The 17902-nt window shown below is 47.7% G+C and overlaps 2 protein-coding genes and 1 long non-coding RNA gene across 5 annotated transcripts in view; 2 read left to right on the top strand and 1 right to left on the bottom strand.

Moving 5' to 3' along the window:
- Window positions 1-6426: 6426 nt before the first annotated feature.
- Eif1 (eukaryotic translation initiation factor 1) lies at window positions 6427-8810 on the bottom strand. Of its 2 annotated transcripts, NM_001105837.1 has the most exons (4): window positions 8560-8737; window positions 7800-7963; window positions 7584-7685; window positions 6646-7275 (listed from the first exon to the last, which is right to left on the bottom strand). In NM_001105837.1, the coding sequence occupies exons 1-4, from the start codon at window positions 8588-8590 to the stop codon at window positions 7231-7233; spliced, it is 342 nt and encodes a 113-aa protein (NP_001099307.1). In that variant the 5' UTR covers window positions 8591-8737; the 3' UTR covers window positions 6646-7230. The 2 variants fall into 2 exon arrangements, with proteins under 2 accessions (XP_063124804.1, NP_001099307.1); XM_063268734.1 differs by having other exon boundaries at window positions 6427-7685; window positions 8560-8810.
- Window positions 8811-8935: 125 nt separating this feature from the next.
- LOC134480873 (uncharacterized) lies at window positions 8936-11476 on the top strand. 2 transcript variants are annotated; one of them, XR_010055804.1, is made up of 2 exons: window positions 8936-9106; window positions 11271-11476. It is a non-coding gene; the product is annotated as an uncharacterized LOC134480873 (long non-coding RNA). The 2 variants fall into 2 exon arrangements; XR_010055805.1 differs by having other exon boundaries at window positions 8987-9106; window positions 9507-11476.
- Window positions 11477-14398: 2922 nt separating this feature from the next.
- Krt42 (keratin 42) overlaps window positions 14399-17902 on the top strand; it is a 55916-nt gene continuing 52412 nt past the window's right edge. Inside the window, exon 1 of the mRNA XM_017597440.3 lies at window positions 14399-16837. Within this exon, the coding sequence (XP_017452929.1) occupies window positions 16808-16837 (30 nt within the window). The 5' untranslated portion in view covers window positions 14399-16807. The remainder of the gene's footprint in view (window positions 16838-17902) is intronic.

Below are 17902 nucleotides of genomic sequence, written 5' to 3'. Positions count from 1 at the left end.
GGAACTGTAGAGACTTTTGGTAGCCTGCATGAGCACTTAAAAGTTTTACCACAGCCCCTCTGAGGAGGGTAATATGATGGCTAGAGTTTATGGCTGATGGGATTGGGTCACCGGAAGGTTCCTGATTGCTATGAGAAGGAAGGAAGCAAGCCCCTGTGTGTCTCTGAATATGCTGGGTTAGGGTGGCAAGAATACAAGGTGACGACTCTTCTTTGTCTGGACCATTCCTCAGGGTTCTGTGTACAGAGATGTGCACAGTATAAAGGATGCAGTGTCTCCCCCAGAGACAAAATGTAGGTTTGCTTTCTGCAGAAGCTGCTGATTCTCTAAGCTCAAAACTGCTCAACTTTAATCCAAACTACAGCATGTGTGTAGAATCCATTTGAGTCTCTATTGTGTCAGCCACCTGTCCCGAACTTGAGGGGACAGGGGCAAGTTATGTAGGTCACACTGCTGGCTATGTTGTAGACAAAAGAATTATTCGTTTCTGACTCCAGAATCTTCTATTTAATTTTAAATTTTATTTTAGATTTATTTTACTTTATGTGTATGGATATTTTTGTTGCATGCTTGTTGTATGTCATTTGTGGGCCTGTGGGATCCCCTGGAGCAGAGGAGAAGGAGGGAGGGTTGTGGGCCAGAATGTGGATACCGGGAATCCAACCTGGTCTTCTGCAATAGCAGCAGTGCTCCTAACCACTGAGCCATCTCTCTAGCCCATCTCTAGCCCTATTTTTATTTTTTCGAGACAGGGTCTCCCCTAGCCCAGGCTGGCCTCAAACTCACTATGTAGCCAAGGTTAACTTTGAATGTCTGATATTCCTGCTTCCAGTTCCTAAATGCTGGGATTATGAATTCAGGATTTCCTGTGTGTTAAGAAAGCATTCTACCGGGTTGGGGATTTGGCTCAGTGGTAGAGCGCTTGCCTAGCAAGCGCAAGACCCTGGGTTCGGTCCCCAGCTCCGAAAAAAAACAAAAGAAAAAAAAAAAAGAAAGCATTCTACCAACAGAGCTTTCTCCTCAAACCTGGGCCCAGGAGTCTTATATCTTCTGTCAGCATTGGCGAAAGAATGGTAGGCTAACAGGTTGGCTTATAATGTGGGTGAAACCAAATCCCAAATTCTACCCCATTAGTCCCAAATTAAATGCAGCCCACAGCTACACAGGGGAAACTTGAGCCCAGGGGTTTTATTCCAGAGCAATTGGTCTGGAGTGGTAGTGAGCACACACTTGTTAATGCCAACACCGAGGAGGTGAAGGCAGTGCTCTAAGTGATACTAAATGCAAGGCCATTTTCCATTACATAGGAAGTTCAAGGTCAGCCTGGACTACATGAGATTCTGGAGAGAGAGAGAGAGAGAGAGAGAGAGAGAGAGAGAGAGAGAGAGAGAGAGAGAGAACTGTGGTGGTTCAAGCTTCTGATCTGGATGGACACTCCTGCAGAGGCAGGTGGATCTTGGTGAGTTAATTTCTGGCTAATCTATATATCAAGTTTTAGGTGCCATACACTGGGTTCAGTTTTTTTTTTTAACTGAGTCTTTTCTTTCTGTGTAGCCCTAGCTGTCCTGGAACAGTGTAGACAGACCGGCCTTGAGATCTGCCTGCCTCTGCCTCCCTAGTGTAGGCTGTGCACCACTATGCTAGGCTGGCCTCCAACTCTCGACCTCCCTACTCTCCCTGAATGCTTCAATCATACTTGGCTCTGAAGACTGTGTGTGTGTGTGTAAGAGTGTGTGTGTGTGTGTGTGTGTGTGTGTGTGTGTGTGTGTGTGTAGACCAGAGTTTGGCACTGAGTGTTTATCTCAGTTGATCTCCAGATCTCCACCTCACTTTTTTTTTTTTTTTTTTTTTTGGTTCTTTTTTTTCCCACCTCACTTTTTGAGACAGGGTTTCTCGATGAACCAAGAGTTCAGATTCTGCTAGATTGGCTGGCCATCCCCCAGGCCTGGGGTTACATGTGCTATGGCCAGCTTTTATGTGAGTCCCGGGGATTTGAACTCAGGACTTCACACTTGTGTGGCAAGCATTTTACTGAGTCACTCCCCAGTCTACGGAGAGTGAGACTTTGTCTCACTCACACGGCTTTGAGCTTGCTGTGATGTCAAGGGTGGTCTGGAACTTTCTGGTTTTCCTTTCTCCATCCGAGTGCTGGGAGTACAGATACGTGTGCCCACAGTCACTTGATATGATGCTGGGGATGGACTGCCCAAGACTTCACACATGCTAAGCACTCAACCAACTGAACTACATCCTCAGCCCCAGGATTATAAATTTTTTGAGACAGAGCCTCACTGTGTGACCCAGGTTGGCCCTGCACACTTGATGATCCCACCTCAGCCTTCTAGTGATGTGATTACATGGGTGAACCGCTATGCTCAGCCCTAGAGCCTCAGCGGAGATCAATGTCTCAGCGGAGAGTGCGATGATTAGCTGGGCCCCCTTGGTGATTCTGGTCTCATGTAGACAGTTATTCGATGTGCATTCATTCTTTTTGTTCTAATTTCACGGCAGATCTAAGGAACTAAAAACCCCACTTAAGGCAGGGTGGTGGTGGCGCTCGCCTTGAATCTCAGCACTTGAGAAGCAGAGACAGACAGATCTTTGAGTTCAAGACCAGCCTAGTCTATAGAATGAGTTCCAGCACAGCCAGGCCTTGGGCTGGAGAGATGGCTCAGCGGTTAAGAGCACTGGCTGCTCTTCCAGAGCTCCTGAGTTTAATTCTCAGCAACCACGTGGTGGCTCACAATCATCTGTCATGGGATCCGGTGCCCTCTTCTGGTGTGTCTGAAGACAGCTACAGTGCATTCACATATATAAAATAAGTAAAATCTTAAAAAAACAAACAAAACAAAACAAGAAACTAGGAGAGCCAGGCCTACACAGAGAAACCCTTTCTTGAAAAACTTTAAAGACTGGCTGGAAAGATGGCTCAGTGGTTATGAACACTGACTGCTCTTCCAGAGGTCCTGAGTTCAATTCCCAGCAACTACATGGTGTCTCATAACCATCTATAATGAGGCCTGGTGTCCTCTTGTGGTGTGCAGACATACAAGCAGACAGAACATTGTATACATAATAAATCAACATTAAAAAGAATATCTTGTCTGAGAGTGACAGGATAAGTAAATAAATAAAAATAAAAAATAAATAAAATAAATAAGTAAATCTTTAAAAAAGTTTTTTTTTTTTTTAAAGACAAACTAGAGAGACAGGGTCCTACTATATTGCTCCAAATGGCACCAAACTCCTCTATGGCCTTGGCCTCCTCAGTGCTGCGATTACAGATGTACATCACTGTACTCAACTAGTGCCTTAAAAACACACAAGAAAACCCCAGCTTGCCGATCACAGCAGGTGGTCTGCTAATCGTATGGTCTAAACAGGTGTCAAATGCCTTATTAAATAAACGTCAATAAGATAAACATTGATCCAGTGGGGCCAGGTCAGGCTCTCTGAGTGAGGTTCTAAAATGCTGTCTCCAAGTGAACTGAGAGCTGTCCTACGTCATCAGCTCGCCCGGCGTGTAGCCTTTTCTGCTGCTTGCTTCCTCTCACCTCACACAATCAATGGCTTGACACACAGAGTAACTGTCACATGTGTACCGCAACTTAACTTTTAATTTTTCAACGTCTTCCTGTTTTTAACCGATTGTCCAGGATGGGCACCAATTAACCATAAAACAATGATTAAAGACAATGTAAACTGCTTCGATCTGGCCTGGCATGGCTGGGCGAATGGCTTGGCAACAATGTCCATGGAGAAAGGGAAGTCAAGGCAGGGTTGTGGAATTTGGGCCATATTGTGAGGTCCTTTCACCCAATACACACTTGCTTTTGATGGGGGCTGGGGGGTGGTATTGAAAATTAAGCTCTGGGGCTGGAGAGATGGCTCAGCGTTTAAGAGCACTGACTGCTCTTCCGGAGGTCCTGAGTTCAAATCCCAGCAACCACATGGTGGCTCATGACCATCTGTAATGAGATCTGATGCCCTCTTCTGGTGTGTCTGAAGACAGTAACAGTGTACTTACATATAATAAATGAATAAATAAACAAATTAAAAAAAAAAGAAAATTAAGCTCAGGGTCTAGAACTGACGGCCCTGTGCATGCTGGGTAAGCACCCTACCACACACAGAGCTATATCCCCCACACACGTTCTTTTATCTGTTCACTTATATGTGGCTGTTTTGCCTGCATATATGTTTGTGCGCCATGTGTATACAGTGCCCTTGAATCACGAAGTTGGCTTCAGTTCTTCTGGTGCTAATTACAGATGGTCATTAGTGGGAACTGAACCCATGTCTTCTGCAAGAGTAGTCAGTGAACTATCTCTCCGGCCCCTATTGCTATTTTAAGATGGAGTTTTGTGTACCCCAGGCTGACCTTGAACTGCTGATTCTCTTGATTGTATCTCTCAGTTCAGCCCTAGTCCACAGAGCAAGTTCTAGGATAGCCACGGCTACCTAGTAAGATCCAGTCTCAAATCAAATTTACTTATAGCTATTTTCTGGGGTTTTGGGTTGCTATGTTGGTGATGAACCTTCAAGTTCCTCTACCCTCCAAAGCCCATGGGACCGGGCATTGTCTAGAGAATACACATGGAACTAAACTGTTTGGCGGCAGGGCAAGAATCCCAATTTGCGACCAGATCTCTAAAAAACGACTATAAATGCTTAAAAGAGCCATTAAGAGTATGCAGGAGGAGAAAAAAAAAAAAAAGAGTATGCAGGAGGGTTGGGGATTTGGCTCAGTGGAAGAGCACTTGCCTAGTAAGCGCAAGGCCCTGGGTTCGGTCCCCAGCTCCAAAAAAAAAAAAAGACGAGAAAAAAAAAAAAAAAAAGAAGAGTATGCAGGAGGCATAACTAAAACCTTGTAGCATGAGCTAAGATCTGGGGTTGTATGTATCTCCTAAAGGTAAAAATGATCAACAGGAGCCCTCTTGTATACCCATAGTCTCAATTTAGAAGCAGCCTTGGAGCTCAGGAATTTAAGGCTAGCAACACAGAAGCCCATTAAAAACAATTCAAGTGACAAAGGCTTGCGTTATAAATTGTTTCATACTAATGCCACAAGAGGGCACTGCTGAGACAAGTGGCCAATTGAGTTCCTGGAACAGCCTTCCATCTGTTCATGAACATCAGTTTGAATTAGTTTGTTATTTTTGTGGACCTGTACAATTTAAGGTGGCTTTTTGCCTTGTTTTCTTCTATTCTTGCTGTGTATTGAAACCTAGGGCCTTAGGAATTCTAGGTAAGTGCCCTATTACTAGATATTCTAGGTCCTTTTTTGATCTTTTAGAGTTTGCAGTTACTTTGTAGCCCAGGCAGGCTCCTGAGACCTCAGAGCCATCCGAGGAACTGAGACCACAGGTGTGCCACCAGACCTGATTTTCATTTTAAGTATAGAAGAAATGGACTAGCAGTAATAGTTTTCTCATGTGCCAGGACAGTGCTTTGCCTTATCAACACAGCCTGAGATTTTGTCAGCATGGGTTCAGTTCCCACTAATAACCATCTGTAATTAGCACCAGAGGAACTGAACAACTTGAGTTGTTTCAGCCATGTGGTAGTACAGCTTTAGTCTCAGCACTCTAGAGGCAGGTGGATCAGAGTTTGAAGCCAGCCTGGTCTGTAAGTGCTCCAGGAGTCAGGACAACCGCCATAGTTCCTCACAAAGTAATAATCTGTATGTGGAGCATGGGACCACGTGGGCAGAAGAGTTTGTGGGAGTGGGGTCCTCCTCCTGAGATCCATGACTTATCTATCATTCCCTCACATGGCTCCCACTGAAGTAGACACACCAAGGACTTGACATCTTATGAATATACAGATTAGTTTTATACGTCCCTAATGCTGACCCAGGATGCCCACTACTTATAAACCTTAAATTTTTTTAAAGTTTTTTTTTTTTTATGAGTACACTATTGTCTTCAGACACACCAGAAGAGGGCATCAGGTCCCACTACAGATGGTTGTGAGACACCATATAGTTGTTGGGAATTGAACTCAGGACCTCTGGAAAAGCAGTCAGTGCTCTTTAACCACTGAGCCACCTCTCCAGCCCTTAATTTTGTTCAATTACTTTTTCTTCAAAATAATTTACCTTTTTGAAAATTGTTTGCATGTGTGTGGCCATGCATGCTGGCAGTAGAAGAGTGGAGATCAAAGGGCCACTTGCGGGAGTCACCCCATCTCTCTCCTTCTAGGTCCTGGGGATTGAGCTCAGGTCATCAGGCTTAGCAACAGGTGTCTAGCTAGTGAGCCATCCCACCAAGCCTTGAAATGTTATGTAGGACTGTTTTGTATTTGTGCACCGCCTGTGTAAATGAACTGGCACAGCTTTGGTTAGATGCTTCCCAGCTGAGCCCATCTTTAAGATTCCTCAGTAAATAAGCTTGACTTAGTATAAAGTACAATCTGGACATCAAGTATTTCTGAAAACAAGCTTTATTTAAATAAGGATTTAAATACATTACATAACATTAAAACTGGAAGGGAAAAGAAAACCAAAAGACCAGTTTGTTCCTTCACATGGCACTGGGCAGTGGCTTGTATTGTGTTGAAGCCTTTATAGCTAGCCATAAGACCAACAGCACCAGCTTGGTATTTGTTCCCTTGTCGTAAGTTTAACTGATACCAGGCTGGCCTTACCCTTCATGTTTCAACATCCCTTGGCTAGGAGAGATCTGCCTAAAAAAGACTGCCCTGGTGGTGAGCTAATGTCCATGACTTCTCTGGAAAGGTAGCCCTTTCTGGATTCTGCCTACCTGGTCAGACACCAGGGGTTCTTTTTACAGCCAGAGAGACTCAACTCTAATGATATAGCTGGGGCAGTTACCCATACTCTCAGTCACCTGGGCTGTTCAAATGGTGACACTCTTCTAGGGCTGGGGACTGTGTCAAGGGAGTCCCAAGGAACTTCTGGTCAGACATAGCCTCCAGTGATTTGGGGGTTCTTGGCTTGGCTGAAATCCTGTTATTTATTGCTTTGTTCCAGGGTGGACTGTCAGGGCTTACTGCTTAACCTGTTTAAAATGAGGGACTTCAAGACTACACAGCATGGCTCTTTTCAGTTTATTGCATGAAGGAGTTACACTAGTCCAAGTTAAAAGCGGACCCCAAATGATTACATTATACAAGCTGTGAGGTTTTTAAACTTGTGACAAGGGACAGAAGGGAAATTCTACTCATTGCAAGGAAATCCTCACTTAAGCTTCAGAGAGCCACAAGCACTTAAAACCCATGAACCTTCAGCTGATCGTCCTTAGCCAGTCCAATCTGCAAAGAGGACAAGGGAGATAGACAGGTTAGTTGAAGCCTGAAATGACACCAGTTACACACAGGTCTTCCCACTACACCCTGCCAAGAGCAGTCCCAATAAAGAAGAGCACTCTAGTCAATCCCAGGAGGCACAATGATGGATCAATCTAGCAGTCACTACTAACACTTCCCTTCTGACACTGTCCCCCACCATGTATTGGAGGTCCACATGTATCTAAAAAGAGCTCAACTTTAAGATTAGAGAAATGTAGGATCCTGTAACTTAAAAAAAGAGGCCAACAGTGTTGAGGTAGGACTGAACTCACCTCTATCAGGAACTGGCATATGTTCTTGCGCTGGTCACCCTGTAGCTGAATTACTTCTCCATATTCTGGATGCTCAATTACAGTACCATTGCAGGCAAATTTCTGCAAGCCCAAAAGAATGCAGCATGTATGAGGCCCTGCATCGGCACGTAATACCTTCTAGTTTGCACCCTCTCCCCTTGTAGACAAAATGTGCTCTCTCCACAGCAGACCCACCTTCTTAAACGCCTTCACTAGTTTCTTTTTATCGTAATCATCAGCGATCCCTTGGACAGTTGTAAGGGTCTTCCTGCCGTTTCTCTGTTGAATTCTTATATGGATATAATCCTCAGTGCCAGCAGGAAGCAGGTCATCACCCTTACTTGCATCAGCAAAGGGGTCTACGAAGAAATAATTTTTGTTACGGGTCGTTGTGGGCCATTTGTTGATTCCCCTTTCCTGATTTTTTTTTTTGTCTGTGCAGATATCGTCACTAAAATCCGGAGGTGCTCTTTGTTGTCCCTCCGGGAACAGGCCAGTACTAGAGCTAGACAGAGCACGGGCTTTCTGCTCTAGGCCCGCCCTCCCTCCACAGCTGATCACGTGCCGGAGACCTAGTGGGCAGGCAGCGCCCCACCCGGCTGATGCAACCGACCGGAAGCCGAACTCTCAAGGCGGGGCCTTCCCACCCTGCTCCGTGACAACGACGGTGACGTAGAGGACGTGACGCAGGGGTGGCGGGAGGGGGCGGGTGTGGCTCTCCCAGAGACAGGAGCCATTAGTAAATGCGCCACCCGAGACGCCGGGCCCGCCCAAGGGCTCACCTCCCACCCGTTTCTTCCGGGCACTCTTGGAGGTCGACCCTGGGCACAGGTCTCGGTCCCACGGGCACCACCGCTCCTCCAGCCCAAGCTAACAAAGGCTCGCAGCGCTCAGCGGCTCCCCTAGCTCCGCCCCCGCCACCCCCACTCGGGCCCGCGACCTTCCCCAGGCTTACCGAAAGAGTGGAGGTTCTGGATAGCGGACATACGATACGATTCCTTTTCCTCGGTGGAAACGGCCTGCGGAAGGCGGCTGCGGGAGAAGGCGGGCGGGGGGGACGGAGCGTCGGGAAGCGAGGGGGCTCGAGGGGGAGGCAGCTGAGTCCTCGGCGGCGGCTCAGTGACTGGGGCGGAGGGGCGGCGCCTGTATTCACTTATATAGCCGCCCCTGTGACGCCAGCGCGCTGCCCTCACGTCTCGGCCCCACCCATGGCGTCAAGCTCCCCGGCGTCCGTACACTGAGGCTTCCTATTGGTCGGGGGGGCGGAGTCAAGGATCGACGCGTGCGCACTGGGTTTGGCCTGGAAAGGGCGTTCTGTTGATTCAGGGAGGGGTGAGAGGGGGAGGGAAAGCTTGGTCCGCCTGCGCGCTTGCGCAGTGTGGATGGTAGTTGTCCCGGCGGCCGCGAAACTGGCGGAGGTTTCGAGCGCGCCTGCGCCTATCGCACGTTCTACCATCTTGACCCAATCGGGGTGCTGGTACTAGCTGTAAGATGGGTCTAGGGTGAGGCTCGATTTACTTTCTTTAAGGGGTAATTAAGTGCCGGTCTTCCCAAATTCGACAGATCCAGCCACCCATCAACCCACCCTTCTCTGCACTCATTCACAGATTTAGCTATTTAATCAGCATAAAATAAGGTGATCAAAATCGGAACCTTATATAGTGTATCATTTGGATTAGCATGTTTTAAAATTGGTAACCAAAAGTTGTTAATTTAGATTAATTCTTCTAAGGAAGGAAGTAGTCCCTGAGGTGGGAGTGGGGCTCCCAGAAAGAAAAAAAAAAATCCAGCCAGTACAGGATTTGTCCTACAGGCCTGTGTATGAGGTAAAAGCCTTTGTAGAATTTAGGTGGAATGTTTCATTCAAAGCATTTAACCTTTCTTTTTGTTTTTTTGTGACAGGGTTTCTAAGCTGTACTGGAACTCTGTAGACCAGGCTGGCCATAAACTCAGAGATCTGCCTGCTTCTGTCCCATGAGTGCTGGGATTAAAGGCAGGTGCCACCACCACCGTGCTAGTATTTAACCTTTCAACTTATTTTAAAATTAAATTTTCTGCAGTGCTTGATGGCAAATAGAGCTAGCTAGACAAGCATTCTACCACTGAATTACAGTGCAGTTTGTTTATCGAAACATTGTTTGTAATAGGGGTGAATGGTGAGTAGAAATTAGGGATCTTAGATCCAAAGGCCCTCAAGAGCCAGGGAAATCTGATTCAAGAAGAGACAGCCAAGTATGATGTAACTGGGTTTGTGGGGGCCTAATAGAACCAAAGGCTGACAACTACTGTGCCAGACTTTATCCAAATGCTCCCCCAAAGGGTGGCTACTTTATGTAAGAATCTCTGGAAAATACTGTCAACTGCTAGGTATGATGGTGCATCCCAGGTCTTAGGAGAAGGAAGCAAGGGGAAAAAGTTCAAGGACAAGTGAATTCAATGCTAGACTGGCTACTGTCTTAAAAGAACCGGAAAAATAGGGCTGGAGAGATGGCTCACTGTGTGCTCTTCCAAAGGTCCTGAGTTCAAATCCCAGCAACCACATGGTGGCTCACAACCATCTATAATAAGATCTGGTGCCCTCTTCTTGTATTCTTAATCATAATAAATAAATAAATCTTAAAAAAAAAAAAAGAACCGGAAAAATAGACCAGGTGTGGCGGTGCACGCCTTTGATCTTAGCAGTTGTGAGGTAGAGGCAGGCAGATAGATGCCTGTGAGTTTGAGACCCACCAGAGCTATACACTAAGACTGTCTCAAAACAGCAAAACTGCTGGGCGATGGTGCAATCCCAGGTCTCTGGAGGCAGAGGCAGGCGAGTTGGGGGCCAGCCTGGTCTACAAAGCAAGTTCCAGGATAACCATGACTCCACAGAGAAACTGTCTCAAAAACAACAACAACAAAAACAACAAAAAACAAAAAAACAATAACAACAAACCAAAAAAAAAAAAGATAATAAAAAGCTCAAAATAAAATAAACAAAACAGAAAAATTGCCAATGATTGAATCTTGGAAAAAAGTGCCACACAATCCCAACAAAAACTTGCAAATTTAGCCAGGCGTAGTGGCACACACCTTTAGTCCCAGCACTCATAAGGCAGAGGTAGGCAGTTCTCTGTGAGTTCAAGGGCAGCCTAGTTCACAGAAGAAGTCCTAGGACAGCCAGGGTTGTGTGCTGCCACAGAGAAACCCTGTCTCTAAAAGCAAACAAGACAAAGCAGATTAAAACAGCGACAACAAAAACGTGCGTGCTGGCCTCGTGGACTGTCAGTTTATGCCCAGATCACCGGGCTCCCTGTCCTCCTGAAAGTAAAGGCTGGTAGGACAGACAGAATAAACAAACTAATAGCACTGGGTTGAGAGAGATGCTGGGGAAAGAAATGGTCTGGTGTGGCAGAGGCCCAGGCTCCTCCTCCAGATGGGCTAGTTAGATAAGGCCGTCTCACTGGTGGTTAGATAAATCAGGAGAGGGGGCGGCATCATGGTTTACAACATGCTGTGGAGCAGAGAACAGGAACTCACCAAACAGGACACTCCCCAGGGAGGAAAAGTTGGACCGTGAAAGGATTTTATTTTGGAGGTTCTGGGGGTCGAGCCCAAGGTCTTGCTCATGCTAGGCAAGTGTTCTAGTCCTGAGAGGTTTTGTTTTTAAGATGTTCTTATTTTCAGGGCTGGAGAGATGATTTGATGGTTAAGAGCACTTGGCTGCGCTTTGAGAGAACTTGAGTTCGAATCCTGTGCCTCACATGGTAGCTCCCAGTGGTCTGAACCCAGGAGGCCTGACATTCTTCTAGCCTGCAGTGTATGCATGTGGCGTGCAGACATACACACAGGAAAAATCACCTATACACATGAAAATAAAAGTAAAACATGAAGACTAATGTGTGAATGTTTGCCTGCGTGTCCATGACTGGTACCTCCAGAGGCCAGAAGAGAGTGCTAGGCATGGAACCCGAGTCCTCTGCAAGAAGAGTAAGTGCTGTTAACTTCTGTGCCACTCTCCAGCACCCCCAAACGTTTGTTTTCCTATTTACTAAGTCATCGACACTCCCCCCCCCACCCCTTTCAGTTTTTTGAGGGAGGGTGTCACACAGCCTTGGCTGGCTCTTTCTTTTCTTTTTTCTTTTTTTTTCCAGAGCTGGGGACCGAACCCAGGGCCTTGTGCTTGCTAGGCAAGCGCTCTACCACTGAGCTAAATCCCCAACCCTTTGAATTCTTCTGGATGGTGGTGGTGGTCCTCATTCTCCACCACAGCCAGCTGTTTCAGGCAGGAAGCTCTCCCAGCTTTCTCACCCAAGAAAGCTCATCTAAGATGAGAGCTGTTTGCATCTACTCCTCCCTCCCTTGGAACATGGTCCTCCCTCCCTCCTCCGTGTCTCCCAGGCTCACCTGGGATGCACTTGCTATGAGGAGACTGCCTGCATGCCCTCAATTCTGACATGATTTATTTCAACGTTATGAGATAGGGTCTCGTGTAAGCTAGACTGGTTTTGAACTCCTGATCCTCCTGCGTCTATCCTGAAAGTGCTGGGCTTGTAGACATGCCTCAGCATGCCTGGAGTAATGGCATTTATCACACTGCATTGCGTTTAATCTGTATTCTGGACTGGCTACATAATTTGCTAGCCTCACTATTACAATAAAAACACGATGGCCTTGGTTCAAAGGCAGTTAAAAGGTTCAAGACGGGGACAACAGGGCATAAATTAAGTGCCCCGTAAGCGAGGAGTATTATAACTTAACACAGGTCACATGCCCTCAAATCTGGCTCTGCTGCTTCCCTTGTATCCTGCTAGGTTGCTAGTTTGGGGAACAGAACAGTTTTGTGTGTTCTACTCTGAATTGAGGGCAGTGAGTGGATGTGCAGGCATCCACTGTAGATGCTCAATTACTAGGAATGGCCAACCCGTGGCTACAGGCTGACCTCTGCTTCTCTGAGTCTGGGAGCATAGGAGTGCGGAGAGTAATTCTGGTAGGTGTGGATCTCAAAGGGAGCTCTGGGCCTGGGCTGGTACAGAGAAAGGAAGGCAGCCCTCCCTAAGCCACTTTCCCAACTCTTCTTGTAGGCGCTTACCCAGTGCATACCTGGTGTGCTAATGTGTGCTTCCAGGTCTGACCTCCTTGCTTGTAAACAGTTATTAACACACACACACACACACACACACACACACACACACACACACACACACACGGTTTGCCCCAGGTGGGATACAGGTGAGAGGGCAGGTAACAGGGAGTTAGAGACACACACACACACACACACACACACACACACACACACACACACGGTTTGCCCCAGGTGGGATACAGGTGAGAGGGCAGGTAACAGGGAGTTAGAGACACACACACACACACACACACACACACACGGTTTGCCCCAGGTGGGATACAGGTGAGAGGGCAGGTAACAGGGAGTTAGAGACACACACACACACACACACACACACACACACACACGGTTTGCCCCAGGTGGGATACAGGTGAGAGGGCAGGTAACAGGGAGTTAGAGACACACACACACACACACACACACACACACACACACACACACACACACACACGGTTTGCCCCAGGTGGGATACAGGTGAGAGGGCAGGTAACAGGGAGTTAGACACACACACACACACACACACACACACATACACACACACACACGGTTTGCCCCAGGTGGGATACAGGTGAGAGGGCAGGTAACAGGGATTTAGAGATACACACACACACACACACACACACGGTTTGCCCCAGGTGGGATACAGGTGAGAGGGCAGGTAACAGGGATTTAGAGATACACACACACACACACACACACACACACACACACACACACACACACACACGGTTTGCCCCAGGTGGGATACAGGTGAGAGGGCAGGTAACAGGGAGTTAGAGACACACACACACACACACACACACACACACACACACACACACACACGGTTTGCCCCAGGTGGGATACAGGTGAGAGGGCAGGTAACAGGGAGTTAGAGACACACACACACACACACACACACACACACACACACACACACACACGGTTTGCCCCAGGTGGGATACAGGTGAGAGGGCAGGTAACAGGGAGTTAGAGACACACACACACACACACACACACACACACACACACACACGGTTTGCCCCAGGTGGGATACAGGTGAGAGGGCAGGTAACAGGGAGTTAGAGACACACACACACACACACACACACACACACACACACACGGTTTGCCCCAGGTGGGATACAGGTGAGAGGGCAGGTAACAGGGAGTTAGAGAGACACACACACACACACACACACACACACACACACGGTTTGCCCCAGGTGGGATACAGGTGAGAGGGCAGGTAACAGGGAGTTAGAGAGAGACACACACACACACACACACACACACACACACGGTTTGCCCCAGGTGGGATACAGGTGAGAGGGCAGGTAACAGGGAGTTAGAGACACACACACACACACACACACACACACACACACACACACACACACGGTTTGCCCCAGGTGGGATACAGGTGAGAGGGCAGGTAACAGGGAGTTAGAGAGACACACACACACACACACACACACACACACGGTGGGATACAGGTGAGAGGGCAGGTAACAGGGAGTTAGACACACACACACACACACACACACACACACACACACACACGGTTTGCCCCAGGTGGGATACAGGTGAGAGGGCAGGTAACAGGGAGTTAGAGAGAGACACACACACACACACACACACACACACACACACACACGGTTTGCCCCAGGTGGGATACAGGTGAGAGGGCAGGTAACAGGGAGTTAGAGAGAGACACACACACACACACACACACACACACACACGGTTTGCCCCAGGTGGGATACAGGTGAGAGGGCAGGTAACAGGGAGTTAGAGACACACACACACACACACACACACACACACACACGGTTTGCCCCAGGTGGGATACAGGTGAGAGGGCAGGTAACAGGGAGTTAGAGACACACACACACACACACACACACACACACGGTGGGATACAGGTGAGAGGGCAGGTAACAGGGAGTTAGACACACACACACACACACACACACACACACACACACACACACACACACACGGTTTGCCCCAGGTGGGATACAGGTGAGAGGGCAGGTAACAGGGAGTTAGACACACACACACACACACACACACACACACACACACACACACACACACACACACACGGTTTGCCCCAGGTGGGATACAGGTGAGAGGGCAGGTAACAGGGAGTTAGAGACTGCTTTTGCTGAAAAGCGCCAATGCTTCACTTGGCCGGGCAGAGGTCTGATGGGTAATTAAAAACAAGATACAAGCCAGGTGGTGATGGTGCACAACTTTTGTCCCAGCACTCAGGAGGCAGAGACAGGTGGAGCTCTGTGAGTTCGAGGCCAGCCTGGTCTACAGAGTGAGAGCCAGGACAACCAGAGCAACACAGAGAAACCTGGTTTCTGTGTGTGTGTGTGTGTGTGTGTGTGTGTGTGTGTGTGTGTGTGTGTGAAGCCTGGAATCCTTCATGTTGCACCTGGCTACATTATAACATTTTCAACAGTCCAGTTTCCCAGAGTAGCCTGGAGAAGTTGCCAGCCATTGCCCTAAACCTCGAGGCCTAATGTGCCTTTGTGACTAGGCTGTTCTTAATACCCATGTGCCCTTCACTCATGTGGGATTGCAGGAACCACGGGCCTGACTGGCAAAACCTTTACAATGCTCCCTAAACCGCCTTAGTCAAACCCTGTATAGCCAGTCCAGAGATAATAGTCAGAGGTCGGAGGTCACAACCAACTTGATCTCCACCAGACAAAGGGCAACTGACTGCAGCCAGGGAAACAGACTTTGCACGATGGCCCTTACCATCTGTTCTTCGTAGCGTAGCCCAGCTGAGAATAAAGCTGCCTTCACCAGCCTAAAACTCACAGAGATCTAACTGCCTCTGCCTAGAGAGTGCTGGATCAAAGGTGAGTAGCATCATACTTGCTCTGTTTTTGACAAATCCCTAGATCTCCTAGGTTGGCTTTGAACTCCTAAGAGGCTGAGGACTTCACTTCTAAAAGTATTGAGATTACAGGCAGTGTCCAACTGTGCCCTGCTTAGGAAGTAATGTTACTATTTTCATTCTATTTTAAATTTTTGAGACAAGATCTCTCTGAGGTCTAGGCTAGCCTGGAACTCACAGAGACCCATCTAGTCTCTGCCTCCCAAGTGCTGAGATTAAAGGTCTGTGCTACCATACTCAGCTTTCTTTCTTTCTTTCGATAGAGTCTCACATAATTTAGGCTGATTCATGAGCAGCCTCAAGCCTGCACTTCCTGAGTGCTAGAATTATAGAATTATATCCATGAGCTACTCTGCTTGGCTTTTATAGAATTATATGCGTGAACTACTACTATGTTTGGCCTTTCGAGACATGTTTCTCTGTGTAGCCCTGGCTATCCTGAAACTCGCTCCGTTGACCAGGTTGGCCTTGAACTCACAGAAATCTGTCTGCCTCTGTCACCCGAGTACTGGGATTAAATGTGTTAGCTACCACTGCCTGGCACACTTTGTCTGTCTGTCTGTCTGTCTGTCCATCCGTCCGTCCATCCATCCGTCCGTCCTGCTCGTTCTGCCTCAACCTCATCAGTACTTTCTGTCAACTTTCTGGTGATCTGGTTCTCTTCTCTGGGCTCTGCTTCTATTTCCTGTAGCACAACTGGTAACCCTTTTGGGAGGATGCCCTGGTCTCTGTAACCTTGATAGACTCCCTCAGGGCCTTAAATGTAGCAGCAGAGTCTCCTGCCAGGAAGGGGGTAGCATTCTCTGGGGAAAAATAAGTATCTCCATGGTAACCAGAGAAGATGGATGGTGTGATCTGAGGAACCTCCCTGAGTTCTGCTACTGCTGCAGAAAACACTGTGATTGAGAGAGTCCTGAGGAGGCTGGAAGCCTTTCATACCCAGAATTGGGTTTCTGAGCAGCCCGGGTTCTTCTGATTAGCAAAGATGACTTGACTTAGAGAAAAATCTAATTCCTGAGACGTGTCTTGCATGTCTTATTTGGGACCCCCTGCCCACGGATGTAAATGACTGGAATAGTTCCCTCTGTTCCCCACCCACTCAGAAGGGCCCAGAGAATGAATGTTGCTATTCTTGCCTCTTGGAAAAGGAGGGAAACCCAGGCCCCATGCTGCATTCCTGCCCCAGTCAGCAAGACCTGAATGTCACTTGGGATTCTTCCAACGGCGCTGGTAAGAGACAGAGCGAACGTTGAGGACTGAATCAGTGAAACATTGGATACGAGGGGCAGAGAGGACTTGTGTGCATGCTATAATTTATTCCCTCCTTCCCCTTTCCTGCAGCCTAGATACTTTCTCCTCTGTACTCCCTTTCTCTGCCCTTGTCAGGGACTCACCTCTGCCCACTCACATGGGAATTCAGCTCTGTTCTTTTGCTTTTTAAAAAGGTACAAACTGCTTAATTCATTAATTCACTGATAGGTGATGCCACAGCATCCATGTTGAAGTCAGAGGATAGCTTGCAGGGTTAACTTCTCTTTCTTTCTTTCTATTTCTTCCCTTCCTTTCTTCTTTCTTAAAAACGTTACAGGCAGTTGTGAGCTCTCTAGCTCAAGCTTTGGTTCTTGCCTTTTACCATATGGGTCCCTGGGACCAAAATGAGGTGGCAGGTACCTGGTGCTGGCTATATTCACATCAACTTAGTACAAGCTGGAGTCATTTGGGAAAGGGGGAGCCTTAGTTGCCCAATCAGAAGGTCTATGGGCAAGCCTATGGTATATTTTTTCCTTTCTCTTTTTCCTCCCTCTTTTTCTCCTTCCTTTCCTCCCTCCCTCCCTCCCTCCCTTCCTCCATCCTTCTCTCTTTCCCTCCTTCCCTCCCTTTGTTCCTTCCTTTCATGGCAGCTTCTCTATAGCCGTGGCTCTTCTGGAACCCACATAGATTCTCCTGCCTCTCTCTACCTTCCTCTTGCTGTCATTAAAGCCATGCCTGGCACCGTGCATTTTCTTGATTGATTATTGAGATAGGACTCCCTGGGCTGCAGATGTAGCAGGCTCAGCAAGCCAGAAGGAGCAAGCCAGTGTCAGTAGCATTCCTCCATGGCCTCTGCATCAGTTCCTGCCCTGACTTCCCTGGATGATGGGCTGCAAGCTGTAAAATGAAATAAGAGGAAACAATCCTTTCTTCCCCAAGGTGGTCTTTTTCTTTTCTCTCTCTCCCTTTCCCTTCCCTTCCCTTCTTTTCCCTCCCTTCCCCTTCCTTCCTTCCTTCCTTCCTTCCTTCCTTCCTTCCTTCCTT

Source organism: Rattus norvegicus, chromosome 10, assembly GCF_036323735.1.
Source record: "Rattus norvegicus strain BN/NHsdMcwi chromosome 10, GRCr8, whole genome shotgun sequence".
NCBI classification, from domain to species: domain Eukaryota; kingdom Metazoa; phylum Chordata; class Mammalia; order Rodentia; family Muridae; genus Rattus; species Rattus norvegicus.
Note: the sequence above shows the minus strand (reverse complement) of the source record. Positions and strands in the feature narration are given on the sequence as shown.

Excerpts from the sequence above, each read along its gene's own strand:
- Eif1 (XM_063268734.1), bottom strand. The coding sequence starts at position 8,590 with ATGTCCGCTATCCAGAACCTCCACTCTTTCG. Across the intron at positions 7,964-8,559 it reads CCAGAACCTCCACTCTTTCG|ACCCCTTTGCTGATGCAAGT; the intron begins GTAAGCCTGGGG and ends ATTTCTTCGTAG. Across the intron at positions 7,686-7,799 it reads TAGTGAAGGCGTTTAAGAAG|AAATTTGCCTGCAATGGTAC; the intron begins GTGGGTCTGCTG and ends TTGGGCTTGCAG.